General features: G+C 53.2%; 1 protein-coding gene across 1 annotated transcript in view; it reads right to left on the reverse strand.

Annotated features, from left to right (window-relative positions):
* The window catches only part of SH3RF3 (SH3 domain containing ring finger 3), a gene marked incomplete at its 5' end in the record, with an annotated part of 373,789 nt that overhangs the window by 79,241 nt on the left and 270,147 nt on the right, over positions 1-24,401 (reverse strand). The window contains one exon of the mRNA XM_011961476.1: positions 7,113-7,216. Within this exon, the coding sequence (XP_011816866.1) occupies positions 7,113-7,216 (104 nt within the window). The remainder of the gene's footprint in view (positions 1-7,112; positions 7,217-24,401) is intronic.

Here is a 24,401-nt window from a genome sequence, read left to right on the forward strand (position 1 = left end):
AGGATAGTCTCGATCTCCTGACCTCGTGATCCACCCGTCTCGGCCTCCCAAAGTGCTGGGATTACAGGCTTGAGCCACCGCGCCCGGCCGGAGTCAATCCTCTTAAACCCTGCTACTGCTTTATCAACTGTTTACAAGCTATTCTAAACCCTTTGTTGTCATTTCAATGATGTTCCCACCATTTTCACCAGGAGTAGATTTTCTCTCAAGAAACCACTTTCTTGCCCATCCATAAGGAGCAACTCCTCCTCTGTTCAGGTTTTCTCATGAGATTGCAGCAATTCAGTCACGTCTTCAGGTTCACTTTCTAATTCTAGTTCTCTTGCTGTTTCTCCACATCTGCAGTGACCTCCTCCGCTGAAGTCTTGAACCAACCACTCAAAGTCATCCACGAGGATTGGAAGAACCTTCTTTAAAACTCCTGTTAATGTTGATATTTTGACCTCCCCATGAATCACAAATGTTCATAATGGCCCTAGAATGGTGAATCTTTTCCAAAAGGTTTTCAATTTACTTTGCCCAGATCCATGAGAGAAATCACCATCTATGGTAGCTATAGCCTATGAAAAGTACTTCTTGGCCAGGCACGCTAGCTCACGATTGTAATCCCAGCACTTTGGGAGGCCAAGGCAGGTGGATCACTTGAGGCCAAGAGTTAGAGACCAGCCTAGCCAACATGGCGAAAACCTGTCTCTATTAAAAACAAAAACAAAAACAAAAACAAAAATTAGCCAGGTGTGGTGGCACGCGTGTGTAATTCCAGCTACTTGGAAGGCTGAGGCAGGAGAATGGCTTGAACCTAGGAGGCGGAGGTTGCAGTGAGCTGAGATCATGCCACTGCACTCCAGCCTGGACAACAGAGTGAAACTCCATCTCAAAAAATAAATAAAACAAATGTACTTTCTAAATAAGAACACTTGACAATCTAAACTATTCCTTGATGCATGAGCTGAGGAATGAATGCTGGGTCAGCAGGCATGAAAACAACATTCATCTCCTTGTACATCTCCATCAGAGCTCTCGGGTAACCAAGTACACTGTCAATGAGCAGTAATATTTTACAAGGAATCTTTTTTCTGAGCAGTAGGTCTTGACAATGGACTTAAAATATTCAGGAAACTATGCTGTAAACACGTGTGCTATCATCCAGGCTTGGTTGTCCCATTTACAGAGCACAGGCAGAGTAGATTTAGCATAATTCTTAAGAGCCCTAGGGTTCTCGGAATGGTAAATGAACACTGGCTTCACTTAAAGTCACCAGCTGCATTAGCCCCTAAAGAGAGTCAGCCTGTCTTTTAAAGCTTTGAAGCCAAGCCTTCATGTCTCCTCTCTAGCTATTAAAGTCCTAGATGGCATCATTGTCCACTACACAGCTATTTTGTCCACACTGCAAATCTGTTGTTTAGTGTCGCCACCTTCATCAGTGATTTTAGCTACATCTTCTGGATAACTTGCTTCAGCTTTTCCATTAGCACTTGCTGCTTTACCTTGTACTTTTATGTTACAGAGATGGTTTCTTTCTTTAAACCTCATGAACCAACCTCTGCTAGCTTCAAACTTTTCTCCTTTAGCTTCCTCACCTCTCTCAGCGTTCATGGAGTTGAAGAGAGTTAGGGCTTGCTCTGGATTAGGCTTTGACTCAAGGGAATGTTGCAGTTGGTCTGATCTATCCAGGTCACTCAAACATTCTCCATATCAGCAATCAGGCTGTTTCACTTTCTTAAAATTCATGTGTTCCCTGGAGTACCACTTTTAATTTCCTTTAATAACTTCTCTTTTCATAGACAACTTAGATAACTGTTTGGCACAAGTTTCAGCCTATCTCAGCTTTTGACATGACTTCCTCGCCAAGCTTAATCATTTCTAACTTTTGACCGAAAGTGAGAGATGTTCGACTCTAGCTTTTGCTTGACCACTTAGAGGTCATGTAGGGTTACTAAATGGCCTGATTTCAATGTCGTTGTATCTCAGGGAAAAGGTAGGCCTGAGGAGAGAAAGAGAGATGGGGGAACGGTGGGTCCTTGCAGCCATCAGAACACACACATCACTTATTGAGCAAGTTCGCTGTCTTATATGGGCATGGTCCATGGTGCCCCAAACAATTCCAACAGTAACACCAAAAATCACTGATCACGTCACCATAAAGATATAATGAAAAAGTCTGAAATATTATGAGAATTAGCAAAATGGGACACAGAGCCTCGAAGTGAGCACACGCTGTTGGAAAAATGGCACCACTAGACTTTGTGGATGCTGGGTTGCCCCAAAGCTTACATTTGTTAAAAAAAAAAAAAAAAAAAATGTAGTATCTGTGAGGCACAACAAAATGAAGTGCAATGAAATGAGGTTTGCCTGTGTTTCAGACGCATTCTGAGGCTGAAGCCCCACCACTGGACAGGGCCCAGGGATGCCCAGCCTCGGTTCTCTGAAGGGCAATGAGTGGCTGATCACTCACTGTGGTGGCTGTGCTGGGAATTTCCCTCAGGGTGCATCATCACCCATGACTACCTCCTCAAAGGGCAGCCTGAAGCCAGCACTGGCTCACTTCCAATGGGGAAGCTCCGCAGGGCTGTCTTGGCTCCAGAGCCCTGAGGATCAGCGAGGCTTCCCTTCAGCCACAGCTCAGCTGTGTCCTGAGAGCACTCCCCACAAACCTCCCCATCTCAGGGTCTGCCTCCAGGAAACCCAACCTAGACAATGCTGGTATCACTGGGGATGTGCTGCTACTACCTGGGCCTGCATGTCCTTCCTTCCACCGCAACTGGCCCTGCAGCGGCCTCAGACATCTCTGACCTTTGCCCGCTGGGCTCTATGTCATCCAGAGACTCTCTCAATAAAATTATCTGCTCTTTCCACTTGCATCTCCTCCACTTCCCCACCTGCTTGAGGTCCCAGCTCTGCCCTCTCTCTAGAGGTGCAGGCGGCAGGGGTGGAGATGAAGAGCACTCACCCCTCCGGTGGTTCTCAGGCTCACTCTCATATTCTTGGTCGCATCTGTCTGTAATATCCTGAGGACGGTGCCGCCAATGCCTGGAAGGGCTGACCATGGGGCCAGGCTGACCACAAGGCTGGGCACTGTCAGAGGAGGCTGGATGGCTGGCCTCTAAGACACCTCTTGGGAGTAGTACCCAGAGTGATTTTGCTGCTCCAGGCCTTTGTTCCAAGCCTGGCAGGGACTTATTTTACCGAGTCCTGTTGTCTTGAACTCACGCTGATCCAGTCCATTGCAGGCTGAGTGCAGCACCAGCCTGTTCTCTGATTTGGAACGGAAGGTGCCCCTGTCTTGTGTTGGCATGGTTTGGTCAGCAGTCCTTTTCCTGTGTCCTAGAATGTGGGGACTGTTGTTATTGAGGCTGGTTCGGTGGCCTTTTGACCACATGCACAAATGGCAGTGGGGTCATGAGGCAGTCACTCCTGATCACATCAAGGCCTGCGAGGTCATCCCTGCCATGACAAGAGAGCACGTCTCACATGACCAATGTCAACCACCAGATCCAGGGACCTGGTCTGCACCCTAGCAGGGGAGGATGAAAACTGCTGGCCACCATTCCCCTGGGCTTCCCTTTCCCTTTTGCAGGCCAACCCCTTCCTCTCCCTAAGTCTTCCTCTGGGCTCCTGGATAGGACTCCCAGGCCCCTCAGGTGCCATCTGCGTGGTCACGCACCTCACAGGGTACCTCGTTTTCCCTTCAGGTGATGAACTGCACCCATCAACTGTGGAAGTTTCCTTCTGTGATGGCAAGCTGACATGCAGTCCCAGACCAAGGCTCTGTGACAAGAGTTACGATGCTCTCGGATTGCAGGCACGCAGATCAGGCCAGACCCAGGCATGTCTGTTTGATGCCTGTTTCTTCCTCCTCCTCCACCTCCTCCATTGCTGTAGGTGATGATGGGACATCTCGGATGGCTCCTGCAGGGTAGCCCTATGCCCTCTCCCTGCCGCCTCTGGTTCTTCACATCAGGCAGTGGCTCTAAGATGCCCATGAAGAAGTGGAGGTGAGAATCAACCCTTCCGAATCAGGGGCAACCTACTCACAGCATTTCATCAACCTTGAGACTCTCTGGGTGGGTTGGTCGTGCCCAGGAGCATGGCCTCTAGGAGCAGACACTCATATTTCTGCTTCCCCAAATCACAGCAGGTCTGTCAGAGGAATAGCGGACAAGCCCCAGGGCCAGACAGTGGAATTCTCAACACAGTAGGGGGTGGAAAGGGGGTGCAGGAATGAGAGATGTCTCTGCAGACTCACAGTCGCCTCCATGCACTAGGTGAGCAAAATGAGACCCTTCTTGCGTTTCCAGGCAACTGAGCCCTTAGGGAATCCATGCGATGGAAGCCTTTCACATGCTGGAAGAAGGGGCAAGAACAACATCCAGCCATCGACATGCTAACCGTGCGGGATCAGGCCTCTTAATCTCAAGGGCTCATGTTTCAGCGCACATGATGTGGCCTGGAGAGGTCAAAGCTATGCAATTACAAAGATCAGGAACGAGGTCTCCTGAAGTCATTCCATGGCTGACTTTCACATCAGCCCCATCTGGGCCCTGGCTGGAGACCCCAAGCCATCATTCTCCGGGCAGCAGTGCACTGTTGTTTGCTGTGGTTGTTTTTGCAATGACAGCACATCTCATGTTCAATTTCAGACTTCTGAACGTGACTTACAGATACTATTTTGGGAACAATGGTTAGATCAGACCCCCACCCCAGGTACCTGCCACAGGTAGGGTACGTGTGGGAATGTCAGCGTCTTACAGCGGAAGAGGACAGGTGAGCAGTCAGGCTAATCCCCTCCCTCATAAACTGATGAGGTCAGTCTGATCTTTTCCTCTCTGGGGATAAAATAAAGGATGTCATGTTTGCAGAATGCATCATGCATTACATATGTAATGTTACCTGGCGTGTGACTGCTACTCAGTATAACAGCCACGAACACACATGGAACGGACCATCACCAGTCACAGGTCATGCTGCCCATGATCCAGCTGCTGCATGGAGGGCCACTGTGTCACCTGCAGACACATTCCTACCTAAATCCTTGTCATCCTTAGAAGGATGTTGTCCGATCCTTCCCTCTTACCCAAATCTCAAGCTGAGTGGAAAGTACCCTCCCCTGGGGGAGAAGCCCAGAGGGAGACGGTGGAGGGCTAGAGGTCACAGCAACCTTGTCCCCCAGGGCAGGGGAACTGGGTGAAGAAGAGGTCCCTCCACACCTGCACCAAATTCAGAAGCCATCTGGGACAGGGAGGTGTGTCCACGGTTGAGGCCTCCAGAATATTCACAACTCTTGAGGGGCGACATGCCTGGAACTGTTAGCTTTTGGGTCTCCAGGACAGAGCAGCCTTCTCGGATGGCTAATCCTTGAGCTCGCCTCACACTGGGGAGCCCTCTGCACCCAGGAAAGGGAGGCCTTTGCTCACATACAACAAGTGGCAGCTACTGAGAGCCTGTGACCAGGCATTCAGCTGGTCATGGGGACTCCAAAACAAACCCATCTGGGCTTTGCCCTTGAAGCACTCATGGCCTCAGCAACCTGACCTGCGTCCTGCCTCTCGTTTGGGAAACTCCATCAGGGCCATCCCCTGTGGGTGGAGATTTCTTCCCTCAGATAGCATTCTGCATCCAATTCTTCAAGAGGAGTGGACTCACCACCCCCCACCCTCCCATGTGCCTCCTTGGCACCAGCTTTGCCTGAAGCTACCAGAACTGAGCTAGGAACATGGCAGGAGATGGAGGCAATATTTTTTTTTGTCCAGTGCTGGTGAAAACTTGAGTATCAGTCTCAAGGCATCTGGAAGTAGCCTGCTCAGGAAGCTATGTAAAAAATAGGCACATTTCAAATTCCTTTCATTACATTGGTTAATCACAGTGGGAGGATATTGGGAGCTTTCTTGCCGACCACTGGAGAAAGGCTGGCATTTCCACTGGGCTTAGAGGTGGCTGAGCGTGTGCCAGCAGCTGAGCTACTTCTAGACCTTTTGAAGCTTGGCAAGTTGCTCTTCAAAATACTTTTTTGCTTGAAATACATCCTGTTCGGCCGGGTGCAGTGCCTCATGCCTGTAATCCCAGAATTTTGGGAGGCCGAGTCAGGCGGATCACAAGATCAGGAGATCAAGACCATCCTGGCTAACATGGTGAAATCCCGTCTCCACTAAAAACACAAAAATTTAGCCGGGCGTGGTGGCGGGCACCTGTAGTCCCAGCTACTTGGGAGGCTAAGGGAGGACAATGGCGTGAACCTGGGGTACGGAGCTTGCAGTGAGCCGAGATTGCACCACTGCACTCCAGCCTGGGAGACAGAGCAAGACTCCATCTCAAAATAAAAAAAAAAAAAGAAATACATCCTGTTCTGCAACAACACAGGTTCTGAGTGTCCCTCTGACTTCTGACCCAGCCTGTATTGACAGAGCTTTCTGTATTTGTCATATTGTTTGCCAAGTTCATAGACTTCACCTTAACACAGTCATTCCAGTGACTGAGCTCTGCCAAACACAAGAGCAAAAGGGAGTCTAATTCTTCAGAGCATGATTTAAATGGGGAATTTCAAAATTGCACTTATCTGTTAAGAGCTGTAATTTAACTGGGCAGATGTTCTAAACAAGATAAGTATCTCACTTCCTAGCACTGATTCATCTGGTTATATTTGGGGATGAGATGCAGCTGGCATGCGCTGGTGTGGCCCTGGGATGGAGGCTGAAACACAGAAGCACTTCTAAGCAGTTGGTGACTACTGGCTGCCCAAGCTCCTAGACTACCTGCTGCTCTGCACACCTGCTTCCCTCCTGCCTCTCCCCCCAAATCTCGGACTTTCCATGCTATGGAGAGCCTGCTCCACACTACGGCTGGCTCCTCTCCTGTTGACTGGCACCTGCATTGTGAATACTCTGAATATCCTCCCTGCTTAGAAGAAAGGTCCTAGAAACATCAACATCAAAAGGAACTGCTAGACTTTTGTCTTCCACACTCTCCTTTCAGTGGTGTTATTAGATGCACATAACTATTCTGGCCAACTAGTAACAAATGGGAAAACCCTGCGGAAACCACACGTGGACAGGCCAGCCCAGGCGGGAGGGAGGGCTGCAGGCAGGGGACCCCGACAGACACAAAGGGCAGCTCACACGTTGAGGGGCAGCTGGACCTTGGGAGGCGTGCCCTGCTCTCCAGACACCGAGGCAGCTCGTGGGACAGCTGTAGGGGTAGATCCTGCTGAGGAGGAGGCATCCTGGAAACAGACAAGAGGGGACAGGAGTGAGGAGACAGAGACTCCATCCAAGGGAAAGAGAAATGCAAGGTGAGGCTGCATCCACAGGTGCCTGTGCTTCCCCAGCTGCCTGGCTGTTTGGCCTCCAAAGTGCTGTGCCTACCTGGACTGTCAAAATGGTTCTCCAACCATGGGAGGGAGCCTGGCAGCCCAGGACCCCTGCCCTGAGGTGGTTTTCAAGAGCCCCTTCCCAGCAGCTCAGGGAGCCTTCTACGGCCTGCGTCCAGGCTGGTCAGCATCACGCTATAGTCAGGAAGCAGAGAGGCCATGTTCCAGACCTGGCTTTATTCTTAGACCTTGAATTAATTATTATTGTGTTTGTTTAAAAAAATCCACACGAAATCTTTCATGCTATGAAACAGAGCTTATTTAAAAAGAGCATCCCCAGGAACTGGAGATTAATCCCTAAAGAAAATTAGTCCCATGACAGCAGACAGAGCAGCAGGCCAAGAGGATAGGGAGTCACAGGACGACCCCCTTCCCCCAAGACCCCAAAGTGCTCCAAGCTTCAAGGGTTTTTTAAGCGAGGAGATGACCCGAGGAACGGTCAGCATCAGTGGTGCGCTGTGCTCTCCGGGGGCAGTGGGGCAGCTGAGGGAGGAATCTGGGTGGCATCATGGTCTTGCCAAGGAAATTCCTACATGGAGAATCCTCAGCCCCAGCCCGTGCAGGGCAGAGCTGCCCCCAGGTCCCCCTACCACCCAGCTTGCTCGCCTTGCCCCGGCCTTCCCTAGGACAGTGTCCTGTCTTCCTGTTCAGAGGCATTTGATGGCAGAGGGGTCTGACCTGTGTCCCTCCCAAACATCTGTCCGAGTCCCAGCCCTGGCACCAGTGCTTGTGGTCTTATCTGGAATAGGGGTCTTTGCCAATGTGAGGTAAGGAGCCTGAGAATAGATCATCCTTGATTAGAGCGGGCCCCAAATCCAATGACGAGTATCCTTACAAGACAGAGGAAGAGGAGCAGGATGTGGAGGGGAAGGAAGCTCATTCAAGGATGGAGCAGAGACGGGAGTGATGCATCCACAAGCCAAGGGGTGCTGAGGATGCCAGCAGCCACCAAAGCCAGGAGGGAGCCCCCGAACAGACTCCCCTCAGCCTCGGGAGGAACTAGACCTGCCCACACCTTGACCTGGGGCTTCCGACCTCCAGAGCTGTGAGAGAACAACTTTCTGTTGCTTTTAGCCACCTAAGTTTGTGGTACTGCTCTGGAAGCCCCAGGATACCCCATCAGAGGGGCTGTCGGGGAGCCTGGAGCAGGAAGGGGTCCATCTCCCTTCAACGAGGGAGCCAGGGGTCTCCTCCCTTCCTCGAGGATCCCATTTAGGCCTGACGAGGGGCAGAATAGGGGTCCCGGCAGAAACTGGAGTAGAGGACGCGGCCAGGTTACAGGTACCTTGGACAAAGACAGGTTTGGCGGGGTGTGGGGGCTGCCTGGCTCTGAATGGGGAAGGTGCCTGTGTCCCCAGTGTGTGTCCTCAGGTGAGTGAAAGGCACTAGAAGCAGAGACCACACAGATGGGAGGGAGAGCCACCTGGAAGTTGCCCCAGGCAGGCAGCCAGCCCTGTACCCTGACTGGCCTCACACCACCTTCTTAGTTTAGGAGCAAGAAGCTTCTCAGCTTTCTCATCACTCACTGACTGACCAGGTCTGGCCTTGCTTAACTGATAACCTCTCCATGCTGCCGGCCACCCACTTGCCCCTGTCTGGCTGGTCACAGCCCTCTCTGACCAGTGATCAAGAGCAGAGCCTAAAACCATGCTACGCGGGCAGCATCTACAAAGTCAGAAATGATTTCTTCCTCCTGTTTAAACGCAGTGCGCCTGGCAGAATGAGCAGGTGCAACCGAGAGACTCCCCTCATGTCTCTAGGGTAACCACGTCTCAAATGACTTCCATTGCAATGCAGACACTGCGAGAGAAATCTTTGATTTTCAAAGGCTCCTGAGAGAGCCAGGTGTCCAGAGGGCAGCCCCTCACGGACCTCGTCCCTCGGCTACATGAAGAAGCAGGAAAGGCTGAGCACCGTGTGGGAACAGGGCTGGAAGGGGGCATTCCTTCCCACGGATGGATTCCAGGGTCTTCTGTCTGCCCGGGACATCTGCCATCTCCATGGAGGGAGCCAGGGACCAGGAGGCATCCCCAACAATGCCAGGATCACTTTCCTTCTAGAAAACTCCCCAGAGCCGGTCCGGATCATGGGTCACCATCCATGGAGGTGTAGGTGGGGGCTGGAGAGTGAGTATGAGGGCAGAGACACCCCAAGGGAGGGAGAAGGAGAAGCTGCCACCTCACTCTCCACCAGGCCCTCCCTGCCCCAGGCATCTGTGCAGAGGAGAGGGTGTCCCCGTGCCGCTTTCTCCAGTGTCCACTGAAGAAATGTGTAGGAAGGATCTTAGGGTCATTCACTCACCCATTCAAATAGTCACCAAGCAGTTCCAGCACAGGGACAACAGGCTACACGACACGCGATGACCTGGCAGTCGGAACTGGCCCTGGGCCCCCATGGGGAACACCATGGCCTGTGACTGTGTGGGACTTGCAATCCAGGTGGCCAAACACTGGACATTTTTTTGAGACGGAGTCTCACTCTGTCGCCCAGGCTGGAGTGCAGTGGCGTGATCTCGGCTCACTGGAACCTCTGCTTCTGGGCTCAAGCAATTCTCCTGCCTTAGCCTCCTGAGTAGCTGGGATTACAGGTGCACACTATCACTCCCAGCTATTATTTTGTTTGCTGTTGTTGTTTTGAGACAGAGTCTTGCTCTGTCACCCAGGCTGGAGTGCAGTGGCACAATATCGAGTGCAGTGGCTCACACCTGTAATCCCAGAATTTTGGGAGGCTGAGGAGGGCAGATCATGAGGTCAGGAGTTCGAGACCAGCCTGGCCAATATGGTGAAACCCCATCTCTACTAAAAATACAAAAATTAGCCAGGCGTGATGGCGCATGCCTGTAATCCCAGCTACTGGGGAGGCTGAGGCAGGAAAATTGCTTGAACCCAGGAGACGGAGGTTGCAGTGAGCCGAGCTATTTTGTATTTTTAATAGAAACAGGGTTTCACCATTTTGGCCAGGCTAGTCTTGAACTCCTGACCTCAGGTGATCTGCCCTCATTAGCCTCCCAAAGTGCTGGGATTACAGGCGTGAGCCACTGTGCCTGGCTTGGACATGTAATTCTAAGCATGCAGGAGAACAGGAAGTTCAGTGCGCACAGGCCCCTTACACAGGTACCCAACCTGGACTGGGCGTGGCTGGGAGGGCTTCCAAAGGCATGAGGCAGGCTTGCTAGGGAATGTCTTAGTCTGTTTAGTGTTGCTCACGACAGAATACTTAAAACTGGGTAATTTATAACGAAAAGGAATTTATTTCTTATAGTTCTGGAGACTTGAAAAGTGTAATGCCGCATGGCCACTTCTGGTGACAGCCTTCTTGCTGGTGGGGACTCCACAGAGCACTGCATGACGAGGGGGCTGAGCGTGCTGGCTCAGGTCCTGCTCCTTCTTCTTAGAAAGCCACCAGCCCCGCTCCCATGAGCCCAGGGATCCACGAGTGATGATTCAGCCTTGCCCTCATGACCTAACTGCCTTTTAAAGGCTCCACCTCTCAGCGCTGCGCCTGGGGGATTAAATTTCAACATGAATTTCAGAGGGGACACTCAAGCCACGGCAGGGAGGTGGTGAGGGTGGGTGGTGGGCCTAGAGGAGCCTGGGCCGGCTAATGTGGGAGGCCAGAGGGAGTGAGGGTTTGGAGGCAAAGGGGGCAGTATCCCCATGGGATGAGGACAGGCTGTGCGGGGCCTCCCGAGAGGGTCTTCACTCTGAGGGCTCGGAATCCCTGCAAGATGGGCAGGGAGAAGGCAGCCACAGGCCAGGACCTGCCAGCTTTGCAGGGAACCCATCAGGAAGTACGAGGGAGCCCAGCCTGCACCGGCAGACGGCAAGGGAGCCAGGAGGGGATCTGGACGCGCTCAGGGGCCTGTTAGTAGGAATAGCAGCCGCGACTGTAGCACCTGTGACCGAAGCACTCACCCTGTGCAGAGCCTACCATGGCTGGGCCCAGCTCTGGGCACTTCCCCAGAACAATGCTTTCAACCTTCGCAAGCCTGCAGATGGGTATTTTGAACTCAGCCTATGCAGAGGCCACGTGCTTAGCCACCACACCGTGGTGTAAGTTCCTCACAGCTGCTGAAACGAACAGCCAGCCACAGACTCAGGGGCTTACAATCACACAGGTCTTGAAGTCAGAAGTTCTAAAATCAAGGTGAGGCAGGGCTGTGTTCCCTCTGGGAGTCTGGAGGAGACTCCATTCCCTGCCTTTGCAGCTTCTAGAGGCTGCCTACGTTCCTTGGTCCCCTCCACATTAAGGCCAGCAGTGGTGCGTCTTCCTCTCTCTCGCCTCTGCTTCTATTACCCCATCCCCTTCCCTAACTCTGGCCTCTGCTTCCTTCTCGGGAGGGCCTTTGTGGCTGAGGTGGCCCAGGTGATCCAGGGGCATCTCCATCTCAGGGTCTTTTCCCATTTGCCACGTCAGATGACACATTCTCAGGTTCTGGGATCAGCACTTGGATATGTGTGGGGGCCATCATTCCCTTCTCCACCAACAAGAATAGGTCTGAAGGACATTGAGGGAGGAGCATGGGCTGAGTTTCAAGCCTTGGCCAGATGGAGATGCTGCTGGAGAGACAGGAGCAAGAGACCAGAGAGGCCATGAGCTCGCTGCTGGACACGCAGTATTTGGTGTGCCTGGAAACGTCTCAGTGTAGATGATGAGGGTGCTGGTGACGCCAACCAGGAACTCAGAGGGCATTGGCTTGGGCAGAAGATCTGGGGTCATGTATATATAGCTGATCTACGAGGCAATGCAGTCTCGTGGCAAAGCCCTTAGCTCCCAGGTGTGTGACCTGTTTGTGTGACCGTAGCCAAGATGGCACCTGTGAGCCTCCGATCTATCATCGTGTCCATTAAGGGTCATGAACTTCTGCTCTGATCATAATGGTAACGGGCCAGGTTTACCCTCCTGCCTGAAAAAACTGAAAAACCAGATGAAACCTGAATCAAAGCTCCCAAGACTATAGAAATGAAGCAGTGGAGGACAGAGCCCCCAAGACATGAGAAGATGGGGTGGTGGAGGCTCGCATGGTCTACACAGCTGTACTATGAAGTAAGACCATCCATAGTCTATAAAGCAGTCACTCTAAGTCGACAGAATAGGCCCTCAACAAAGGCTCGTGATAATTGTCCTGAAGCCAATGGGGTAGATGGTGCTGTGGCCTGGGAGACAGTGAGGAGGGAGGACACCCTGGTCCCGCCTGCGGGACGTCACCCAGAAGAGGGCCCTGAAGGAGGCCAAGATGGGGCAGTCTGAGAAACAGAAGGAGAACCACAGTCCAGGGGAGACGGTGCTTCAGAGGGAATGCCATTGTTCATTGAGCTGCACGCTGTGGAATGGCCAAGGAAGCCGAGGACCTAGACGGACCCACCTGTCTTGGCTTTGCTGACATGCACAGGTGCTTCCTGGGGCAGGTGACTACCCTGCTGGACCACTGGAGGGGAGTTACACCTCCTGATCCCACTCATAGGACACGGAGGACCCCAGTGTGCTCCCTGCAGGGAAAGCCCTCACTCCTGGCTTGGGCTAGTGGACCCACAGTCCCCCGGTTTCTGTCCCATTCTGCCATAGTTAGTACCAGAGAAGCCTGCAAACTCAGGTCCTGCAGGGCATGGCCCTCGTGACATGCCCGTGCTGTGTGGAGGGCTGGTGGGGGCAGGGCCCCAGTGCACAGAATAGGGAGGGGAATGGGGGGCCGGAGAAGTTCTCACACAGTCAGCCCCACGTCTTGGTGATTTGGGCTTGTAGACAACGCTGTTCTCCATTCTAGAGGGGGAGAGACAGACAGGAAGACACAGAGACACAGAGAGAGACAGAGGTAGACAGACAGAAATAGAAAGAGACAGAGAGACAGAGACAGAGAAGGAAAAAAAGCCTGTAGCCCCAGCAGTTTCCTGTTAAGAATGAAGCCTAAAATAATCAGACAGGCCAGGCACGGTGGCTCACGCCTGTAATCCCAGCACTTTGGGAGGCCAAGGCAGGCAGATCACTTGAGGTCTGGAGTTTGAGACCAGCCTAGCCAACATGGTGAAACCCCGTCTCTACTAAAAATACAAAATGTAGCTGGGCATGGTGGCGGGCACCTGTAATCCCAGTTATTGGGAGGCCGAGGCAGGAGAATCGCTTGAACCCAAGGTGGAGGTTGCAGTGAGTCGAGATCATGCCACTGCACTCCAGCCTGGGCGACAGAGCAAGACTCTGTCTCAAAAATACATATACACACACACACACACACACACACACACATATATACACACACACACATATATACACACACACACACATACATACATACATATATAAAATAATGATAATCAGACAAGTCAGAATGGAGGTACAGGTAAGGATTTCACAGCAGCACTGTTTATGATATGAAAAACCTGTGCTCCTGATGCAAGCTAAAATGTCCCACAGCGTACGGCTGGCAGGCTGATGAGGAAACAGAACGCCCCACCGCCGCCTGTGCTGTGGTCTCCATGGCGAGGCCTGAAGGGCCATGTAGGGTATGCAGAGTGGAAATGGAGGTGAGAGCCTTGCATATGAAGGCTTATCTAATTTCTGACAGTGATACATGTATTTTCATGGCAAAAAGTCAGGAAACTTACACACCAAACCATAACTTTGCTCCTTTGGGGAGCTGCCTTTTGGGATGATTTTATTGTTTTTTAATCTACACTTTAATATCAAGTGACAACGGTTTCCTGAAACATTTCCACAGTGGTATGAGAAGAATAACAGATTTAACACTTGAGGTCTGGCTGGCGGTAAACCTGTGTTTTTCTCAATCCCCCATGTGCCACCTTTGTCAGGGGATCCTGGGAGCTGACAAAGGGCAGGGGTGACCCTGTAGCACCAGCAGGGGCTGGGCGGGCACTTCTGTGCTCCCAGGCACTGGGCACTCGGCTCTGCAGCAGCGGGAAGAGTGAGTACGTAAGACGATAGGCACACACTGGTCCTGCTCTTGTTACCATGCCTGCTGTCCTGTTCTGATAAATGCTCCACAAATAGCCAAGCTTTCCCAAACCAGCACAGCACAAGCAAAGTGCAGCTAGAGCCACGGTGAGGCCACACTAGGAGGGTGGCCTGCCTGGAGCCTGCCCCGGCACTTGGATCTCCACCTCCCAATGTCCTGGAGCTGCTCAAGCCATACTCCAGTGAAAGGGGGGCAATGTGTTTGGCCAGGAGAGACCGAGGAGACTGTGTTTTGTCTGCTGGGCAGAGGCTGAAGGCTGGGCTGAGAGTGCACACCATGCAGAGCACACACACGTGCACCACAGCGGTCTAAGGCTCACCATCCCATCTGTGCCGGCCTCCACCGACTGCCCTGTGTGAGTCCAACGTAAAGCAACCCACAGCGCTGGGGGTCTGGAGGCTCGGGAGGGCTCAGTCAAGGAACCTGGGGCGTGGACAGTGGGAGCTGCCACAGGGCCCATTCAGGGGGCTGGGGCCTTGGCTACCCTGACACAGGCTGTCCCTAAAGACAGCAGGAGGGAGACATTCTGGCGGCTTCACTGGAATCCTGGCCTTCAGCTGACACTTGATACAGTGAAAGCTCCTAGCAAATATGTGGGATTTAACAACAAGCTATTACTTAGAGCTGGAACGAGGAGTGGAGAGAGAGGTCAAATGTATGGAAATGTTTTTTCCCAAAGGTCAAGATGAAGAATGCCTAAAACTGACGTGGCTGAGCGTGGCTCCCGTGTGGCTGGCCCTCCTAGCATGGATGTGTGGTGTGGTGCCCAGAGCGAGAGGTGCCATGGGACATCCTGTTGTGTAGGAGGCAACGCTGGGTTGGGCCCTGCCCTCAGGGATATAGAAACTAAAAGTACAAAGAAGTGGCTGGCACAGTGGTTGTGGCTTCCTGATGCTGATGGGGTCAGTCTGTCCTCCGAATCTGGTCTCTGTTGCTACGGATGCAAACAAGCAGCAACTTCCTGGTGGCCGCGGTGGGAGGGGGTCAGCGGTCCTCCCACTGACGGGCTCAGCAGCGCCATACTGGGGGCCACAGGCCCAGCTGTTCACAATGTGACTCCCAAGAACATGAGGCCTGCTGAGGGGCAGAGATGAGCAGCCACTGCTAACCCTGGCAGGAACTAACTGCAGGGCAAGGGGCCTCTCCTTTAAATGACTGTAACCAGGAACTCCTGAGTAAAGGCACCGGCTTCCACATGGCCAGCATCCTGCAAAGTCTGCGCTGGATGCGTTTCCAGCCCCCAACCAATGGCACCTCTCCCCGAAGTATTCATAACGAGGCTGAGAGCTGCTGACTGTGACGCTGGGACTTGAGGGCTCCTTGCCTTCAGCTCCAACCATGGCACTTGGCCCTGGACGCAGGCCTGGCTTCCTCCTAACCACAAGCCACCTTTCTGATGCTGCTTTGATTTTTAATGGCTTGATTTTAAACGATTCCAGGCCTTAAGGGATAAGTAAAGACTTGGCAGGAGTGAGGGAGTCAGCCAGTGATAAAAACAAGAAAAGAGACAGAGTTCCAGGTGCCTTTGAGTAAAAAGAATTGGGGACACAGCCCTCAGACAGATGTTCATCCTATCTCCAAGATCACCCAATGGAAATCTCTGCTCTGACTTCAAAGCTAAGTGCAGCCTTGTCTGCCACGAAATCGCGCCCAGCAGCCCATGCCCAGGAAAAGGCTCTGACTATAATAAAGTAGGTTTGCACCATGGTCTTTTAAAATTGCTCCATAATGGATATCCGCCAGGATTTGGCCTGGGCAAGTGGACACACGTGCTCTGAAGGAGCTGGCTGACCATGCAGCGGCCCAGTTCTCTGACGCACTGACCCTACAGAACACTCCAGCATTCCCTCCCTCGGGCAGGATGCTCAACAACACAGCCTGTGAGCATTTCACATGAGCCCAGTAGTGCAGGGTCAGCTGGCAGGGCTATAGGTAGGAGAGGTTGGCCTCGTCTGATGGAACTTAGCACAAGCAAAGAGTAAAGTGACAGTGTGTGCACCGATGCTGCTCCCTGGGTGCACAGAGCTGTGGGGGCCCTCCGCACCGAGGTCAGGGCTGGAGGTCAGCCTGACTGTGCAGTGCCCTGGATCCAGGCAAGCGCCACTGCTCCTGCATCTCTCTCCCTATCACAGAGCTCACAGGTGAATGGCACACAGCCCTGGAGCTGCTAGTCAGTAAAGACTGGGCTGTCATTTGTGACAGCAATATGTTTCATCAAATTCCAGCCTCCCTGGTTGGAAGCCTGGTATCAGCTCTGGCGGCAGTGCTGTGGCCACGGTTCCCCGATTCTAAACCGCCCGGTTGTAACCAGACACTAGAGACTCCTCCGCTGCATTGTAATGGGACCCCTAAGCAGTGGCTGGGAACCAGGCCATAGTAGTTTCCTGCTGGGATTACTAAAAGGGAAAAAAGAGGGTCTGGGGGTTGGCAGGCTGTACGGGAGCTCCGAGTCTCTTTCAGTGACACTATGGAACAGACGAAGACCCCGAGAAGAAACATCTCGTTTAAATTTTTAATATAAGCCCAGAAAACACTGTCATCACCCCAAGGAGCAGTGAAACGGGCATGCATTATTCATCACTTGCTCCCACTCCATTACATGGGGTGTAAATCAGACCCTCGTGAACTTGCTTCCCAAAGAAAACTCTAGAATAAAACATTTATGGCCTGATTCTTCTGCCTGGTTCTGCAAAGAGGAGCAAGCAGCTTGTGCAGCCGGAGGCCCTACGTGCCTCTCGATCTCCCTCTCAGGGAGGGCAGCGGCCAGAAAGCCCCAGCGAGGGGGGTCTGTCCTGCGAGAGGCAGCGGCCATGCCTTCTGCCCACATAACTTCAGCACTCTCAGCTGGTGAGGGGAGCTGCTTGCTCGCCACTGGTGCCCACAGGCCACCTGCCCCCGCAGGAGTTCCAAATTTGCTGCTGGATATTTGATTCTCACCCACAGGTCGGATCTGGCCCAGTGTTCTGCTTTTGTGAATAAAGTTTTACTGGCAGCCAGCCACGCCCACCATTCACTGCGGTCTCCAGCTGCTCTGACACTGCAGGGTGGAGCTGAGTCACTGCGGCAGACACCACCTGGCTGCAAAGTCTAGATTATTCACTATCTGGCTGTTTCCTTTAGAAAGTTTGCTGCCCCTGCTCTAGATGTCTATGATGAGAAGACGAACCTCCTCCCCTTTCTGCCCTTGTCTTACAGGGCCAATAATTGCAACCAAAAAGTGAAAGTTGTGATCAAAAGCTTCACAAGGAATTCCCACAATATTACTAAGGAGAATGGATTAAAACAGGGGAATACAGGAGGAGCGCATCCACAACCCGGCTCCAGTTTGGGGAATGAAAATCTTAAAACACCAAGAGGAAAGGGGAGGTCTGTTAAGGAAGTTATAGGACCCGTTTCTCACCTACCCGGGCCTTCCCAAGCCTCAGCTAAAAAGCAACCTATCTTGCCCTAGAGGCTTTCTTCTATCAGGAAGAGACATGGATGGCCTCCGCTCATGGCCTTCCTCACAGATCTCGCTTGCCTGTTGCCTCTGATGGTAGCAAGGCTCTGGACCCTCCTCCCTGTGCGCACCCATCAGGCCAGAGGCATCTCCGTCCTGCTTTGCATAAAAGGCACAATATTCATCCACATCCAACTGTGCATCCGTTCTGCCTTCAAACAGAAAGTGCCTCCTTTACAGGCAATGGCTGCAGGAGGGGTGGACTTTGAAATATCCTTTTGTTCAACTCTAATTCACTGTGTCCATCTATCCGTCCTTGTCTGAGAGTGCCAGTGCCAGGCACTGCTTATACAGTGAGGGAACAGAGTGGCACTCTCTGCCACAGCAAAGCTCACGGGCTGGTAGAGGGGACAGTGACAGGGGGACAAGGTCTTGAGAGCGAACCCTGCCTGGGCATGAGGGCATGTGGGACCCCATTTTTCTCAGCCCCCCAAACCCACACTGCATCCAGACAACGCCTGTGGAGAGGTAGGTGGTTTAGCCTGGAGCGGGAGGGCAGATGAGCTCTGGCAGAGGGAGGCTGAGGCAGTCAGGAGAACTGGGTGGAGAAGGTTCTTAGCTCCTCACAGTCCTCCTGTCTAGGGCCATCATGGGCCTTCACATTATAGCCCCGAGGGCACCGACCTCAGTGGCCTGGTTTCCTCCTGCTTTACCTGTGCTGATCGAGGCCCTTCCTTCTTTCCACCCTCTGAGGCATGGACTGTGTGCTAGACTCCTGGTGGGCCCCATGGGGCCTACAGGTGCCCTCAGAGGGTGGAAAAACCCTCTGTGGATCCCTGCAGGATACGGCTTCAACAGCTGCTAGGACAAGGGAGTGGCTCTCCTATGCTGCCAGCCAATAAGTGCCACCCAGAGCTCCTGGATGCTCTCCAAATGCCAAGAAGACCCAAGGATCTTTCCTGACTCTGCCCAAGGATGGCCTGGAGGCACAGGCAGAAACCCATGGATCTGGTTCCTAGCTTGTCATAGCAGCAAAAGAAACGCTGCCGGCACCCTGCACTGTGTTTGGCAAGCTTTGCAATCGACAAAAATCATCAGAACGCCAGGTCGCAGGCAGCCACGGTGTCCTCTGTCCCCACTTAAAGACCAGGATTGGTAAGTCATGGAGGTACAGCTATTTCCAGATTTGTAGCAGAAAGTTTTCTTGTGTAAGATTCTCACAATGGGATTTTTTTTTTTATTCATCCCAGGCTCCCTTACTTTTTGTTTTGCCTCCTTATAAGGCACGTAATTAATTTGTAACTTTCTGAAAATGCTAAAAATAAGCCCAGATGCTCCACTATGCAGGCAGCTCGTACTCTGCAGGTGAGAGCCGGAGCCGGAGCCAAAGGCTGCATAGGTTATAAGCAGTAAGTCTGGGGGCTGCCAGGCCTGAGGCAGGAAGGTCCTGCTTCAGCTCCTTCAGCTTTTCCCCAGCACTTCCTCCTGCTTGAAGCATCTGTCTGTCTGTCCTGTGGCAAAGATAAGATCCAGCCAACACAGGAAGCTGCATAGGAGACAAATAGCAGGTGGTGATGCATTTTAAAGTTGCCCAGAAGCTTCCATAAGGAACTCTCCTCATTTACTTCTCAGACACGAAGAGACTTGAGAAATGTTCTCTTTTGATGTTCTCCCTGCTGAATTTCAAACACTTCCCCTTCCATTGATTTTAAAGGGTATGTTCCTAATCTCCAAGGGTTGCTTATTTGGAGGTAATTTGTAAGTCATGGTGCTCTCCAGAGCAGAGAAGTTGGCAAGAGCCAGTGAAGGTGCTGGTCCTGGCTGGATGGCGAGTCAGCCTGCGTCTGACCACACTCTGGAGCCAGCAAGAGCCCCTGCCCAGAGGCAGGACACTCATGGGCAGTATTAGTGGGTGCCACGGCAGTGCAAGCATAACGTCAGAGCCACACCGGCCTTACTTTGGAAGGGTGTCGACTCTTCCTTTGAAACTTCCCAACTTCTGTGCTCAGAAATGCAAACTTGCTGAGTTGCAGGGAAGTGACGCCTGGGGACTGTTCTCCTCAAAGCCCTGCTGGACTCCATGTGCTCATTCCCTCAACAGGGCGGGGTTGTAGGATTGGCTTTGACCACTGAAAAGAGCATGAGCAGAGGCTTCCATGTGGAAGCCTCATTTCTAGTTGCCTCATTTCTGCCCCTGCTACGGTCCTGGAGACATTCTACACCAGGAGTCAGCGGGTATTTTCTGTAATGGGCTCAGTAATAAACATTTCAGGCTGTGTGGGTCTTATGAATCTCTGTCACAACTCCTCAATATCTCTGTGATGGCCTAAAAACAGCTGTGGATGATATACAAATGGGCGTGTGTGACCCTGTTCCAGCGAAGCTTTCATTTACCAAAAGAAGCAGTGGCTGGACTCAGCCTGTGGGTGTTTGTTAGTGTCCCGGGTGAGGATGGTGGAGCCAAGCCCTCTTCTGCCGGTGACTCACAGTATGAGTGAGAAGCAAGCGTCCGCAGCTTGGTGCCCTGGAGAACGTGGGCTGCTTATCACGTGATGTGGCCACTCTCAGTGATGGACACAGGCACCCCGACTGTGTGAGCCGACTGCCCATAGAGGGTCCTCGGGCACCTCCATGATTTCATACTTGGTTTATGAGGAAATTTTTCTAAAATGGAAGCAATCATTTCCCGATTTGATCCAATAACCTCAAAAGCAAATGTGTCACAGTAGAGTTGGCCTGAATGGCTTCTTTCCCTCTCCTCTGATTATCCTTCCTCCCCCAGCAGAGCGCTGACATGTGAGTGATACTCCATTACGCCTGAAGCACCAGATGAGCCTCTGACCTCTCCCAATCGCAAAGGAAGAATCCCTAGGGGTGCAAACATGAGCAGGACGGGCCACCTGAGGCTCAGCCAGCTGCATGCCCTGGACACCTTCAGCCAGGGCCCCACAGCTGTGTCCTCTCCCCAGCCATCGACGTGCAGCCAGGCCTGTGAGGGTTGGGGAAGGCCACACAGCCTCTTAGGTACCACGCTGCTTTATGTACAAGACCATCCAGTGAGGAATGCTGCTGGTGCTGTTTTGTGGCCCACCCAAGAAGGAAGCTAGCGTGTGAGAGCCCCAGCTGTGGGCCACTGGCACCTAGCTCCTGCCTTCAAGGACCTAAAAGCCCAGGGAGGAACGGGGGACAGCCATACACACAAATAATGTTCCATCTTGATGGGCACACGGGAAGTCCTGCAGGCAGAGACGGTGAGGGAATTGATTTGGTGGTGGAAAGGTGACATGGGGCCACAGAAAGCTGCCAAAGGGGGTGAACACGTCAGATGGCCTGAAGGGTGGGCAGGCGCCTTTTTGCACAGGTATGTGTCTGTGGTTGCCTGGTGGGTAGAATGCCATGCTGAGGAGCAGCAAAAGGGACATGGGCAGGTGGGAAGGGATTAGCTGCGGCAGTCTCGGGGAGAAATGAGCCAAGGCCAGAGCAGTGTGGGTCGCAGGCAGCAGATTTGCACGGGCTCTCGGGAGTGGAGAGTGCTGCCGGGAGCTGGAGAGGCAACCAAGGGCCAGTCTGAAGGCTCCCCGGAACCTTCCAAGGGACTCAGGAGGGAACTCAGGGGCAGGGGAGTCAACGTTGGGGAAGACGAAGAGTGTTAGCTCGGGGCACCTAAGGACAGTGGTGACTCCTTGAAGAACAGATGGAACACAGAAGGGGAAGCAGGTTTGCGGAAAGAGGGGTGTCATCGGTTGCTCCTGGCAAGCACCGAAGTCGAGGCGTCTCTCCAGGAAGCCAGCAGGTAGTTGGAGAAGAGAATCTGTAGTTTGAAAGAGGTGCCGGCAGGCAGAGTTTAGGGACGTTGGCTGGGGTTCTGGAGAGGGTGAGCCCCCATGGGTGAGTGTGCCCAGGATGGGAAGAGAAGGCGGGGGGCACTGGTATCTGTGTAGATGTAGGGACTAGAAAGAAGGTCTGGCAGGAAGGGCCAGGACAGGACTGCATTGGAAAGAAGAGTCACAGATCAAAGGGGACAGGCTCAGGAAGGGGTGCTGTCCACAGCATCAAGTGCTGCCAAGAGGTCAAGATGGTGGACGAGGAAGGAGGACACTGGACAGGGCACTGGTAACTGTGGGTGGGTCAGCTTCAGCACCAGGGGTGGTGAGCAAGATCAGACTGCAGAGAGTCGAGCACATCCAGGGGAAAGAGGAAGCAGTAGGTCAGTGAGAGAAGAATGGGACTGGGCCTTCCACAGAGGCACTGGGAGGGCACCCAGTGGGAGAAAGGTCAGCTCTGCTTGGCCGCCAGCCTGGGCCGCACCCCACCTGCTCAGGCCCTGTGTTCCCGTGGCAGCTTCTGGGAGGTACCCAGCGGCAGCCCCAGCAGCTCCTTGGCCACCGTGACGGTGCCTGTGGCCGGCCTAGGCCTGGCAAAGCTTCCTTCTAGGCCCCACTCCCGCATCCTTCTGTCCCCCGTCCCTGCCCCTGCAGAGTAGCCGCTGAGACTCCCAGTCTCCAGCCTGTAGCATTTCCCACATGGCTACTCCAAACCCAGGCGCTGGCCTGTTCTGCATCGGCACCTCCCTCCCCGCCGGGTCTGGAGCTCACCTTACACAGCTCCCAGCTCTCTCCTCTGTTTCACAGCTCTTCCTTTTCAGCATTCTCATCAACAAAGCCTCAGCCTAAAGCCCTTTCCAGCAAAGAGCTGGACAGTGGATATTTCAGGCTGTGTGAGTGTCAGAGTCTCTGACGCTTTTTCTTCTCCTTCCTTTACTTCTTGCCCTCCTTCCCATCCTGCAGTGGTCTCGGCCACACCCACTCCTTACCCACCGCCAGCCTTCCAAAACCTCCAAGACCCAGCACAGCACCAAGCCAGAGATGGGCTCTTGGAGCACAGAACAGTGACTAGAGATGATGTGTCTGGTGTCTGGTGTCTGGCGTCTTGGGCTGGTGATTCATTCCGATTCCCTGAGCAGCAGAAACAGCCACCACAGCCAACGCTCAAGGTACACCTACCAAGGAGGGCGGCCCGCATGCACCCCCTCGCTCCACCCTCACAACGACCATGGGGGTGGGGAGGGCACAGCTTGGCTCCATTTAACAGACAGGAAGCGGAGTTTCTGGGAAGAGGTCAGGCAGCTTTCCCAAGGTTGCAGGTACAAGGATAAGTGCTCAACCTGGCCGTCTGGCTCTGGAGGCTGGCTCTTAACTGCAGGGTTCCAAGAGGTTCAGCAACTCTCCTGGGGTGACACAGCTAGAGAGAGGGAGCCCGCACCTCCACCCCAGCACCCTGTCCTGTGCGCTGCACTGAGCCTGGCCTCAGCCTAAAAGAAAAGCAAAGCGGGGGCACTTTACAGAGCACTGCAGGGACCTGCTGGCCTTCTCCTGCGTGTCTCCTTTGGCTTGAAGTCAGCCCTGTGCATTTTACAGAGCAAACTGGGAAGTTAAGTGATATCCGTGTCCTGACAGCACTCCTAACAGCCAGGGTGGGGCCCTGGAAGGCCAGGGAGGGCTGGCCCGGAAGCACGGCCCTGAGGCGTCACCTCCACCTGGGGGGCCTCAGCTTCCTCATCTCTGAAGTAGAAATAATGAATGACTGGCTCACTGTGGGGTGAGGTGAGCCACGCAGCCAGGGAAGCTGAGAAGTGATGCAAGCCAGGACAGAGAAAGTGAGATCAGCAGAGGAAGCCGAAGGAGAGATGGGGACAGGCAAGCCACAGATGCATCCCCGACAGCCACGGGGAGGAGGCCAACCTCGGCCAGCACGGGGCTCTCAGGCTGTGCTCCCAGGCTTCATGGTGCTCAGGCACTCTGAGAAGCAGGGAAGCGTCCTCTGTGCTTCAGACTCATTTCTATAGAAAACACAGACGCACGCTTCCTTTCTATTTTAAGACAACACTAAAGAAAGAGCAAAACCAGTCCATTACAGCAAGAGCCCCTTAAGTCGGCCAGCTGAGGGGCTTCCTCATCCACATCCCCCCACCAAGCCTGACTGTGGATCAACTGCAGTCAATGCATTGGACAGCATAGTGCCCAGCAAACGGCTCGTCTCTACTCCAGCTGGCTGCTTTTCCAGGGCAGACACCTGCTGTTTGGACCTTTCTACAGAATCCAATGTAATGTTCAACGAGGATTCAATAACTGTCGGGGACCATACCATGCTCACCCCAAAAGTAAATGCACTGGGAGACACAATGCACGATCTGTAATCCTCTGCTCCCCATGGCCCAAAAGTCCTGGTCCAGATGACCAGCCTCGTACACTTCACCAGCCTGCCTTCCCCTACAGCCCCAGTTGCCAGGTGCCAAGAATTCATCCTGTTAGTCAAGATATTCTTTATCACAGCCTAAATGGACACGCTGGGTCCTGAGGGGACTATGAGAGGCAGGGGACTGGCTGCTGCAGTGGCCCTTGCTGGGGCCAGCAATACCCCATGCTGTGGGCACCAAGGAGCCTGGGGTTGCAGGGCTTCCTGCTCTGTCCACTCCACGTTTCCCAAGATGGCAGTGCTGGCACGCGAGAGGCCTCTGTTTGTGGATGAGCGCATGCACACAGCAATGCTCAATTTCTCCAGGCCGATGATCAAAGCCAAAGTGCCACCCACTAACACAGAATCCTGGGCCTGGGCTCCCTCTCCCGGGGTGT

Source organism: Colobus angolensis, unplaced genomic scaffold, assembly GCF_000951035.1.
Source record: "Colobus angolensis palliatus isolate OR3802 unplaced genomic scaffold, Cang.pa_1.0 Scaffold552, whole genome shotgun sequence".
Classification (NCBI taxonomy): Eukaryota; Metazoa; Chordata; class Mammalia; order Primates; family Cercopithecidae; genus Colobus; species Colobus angolensis.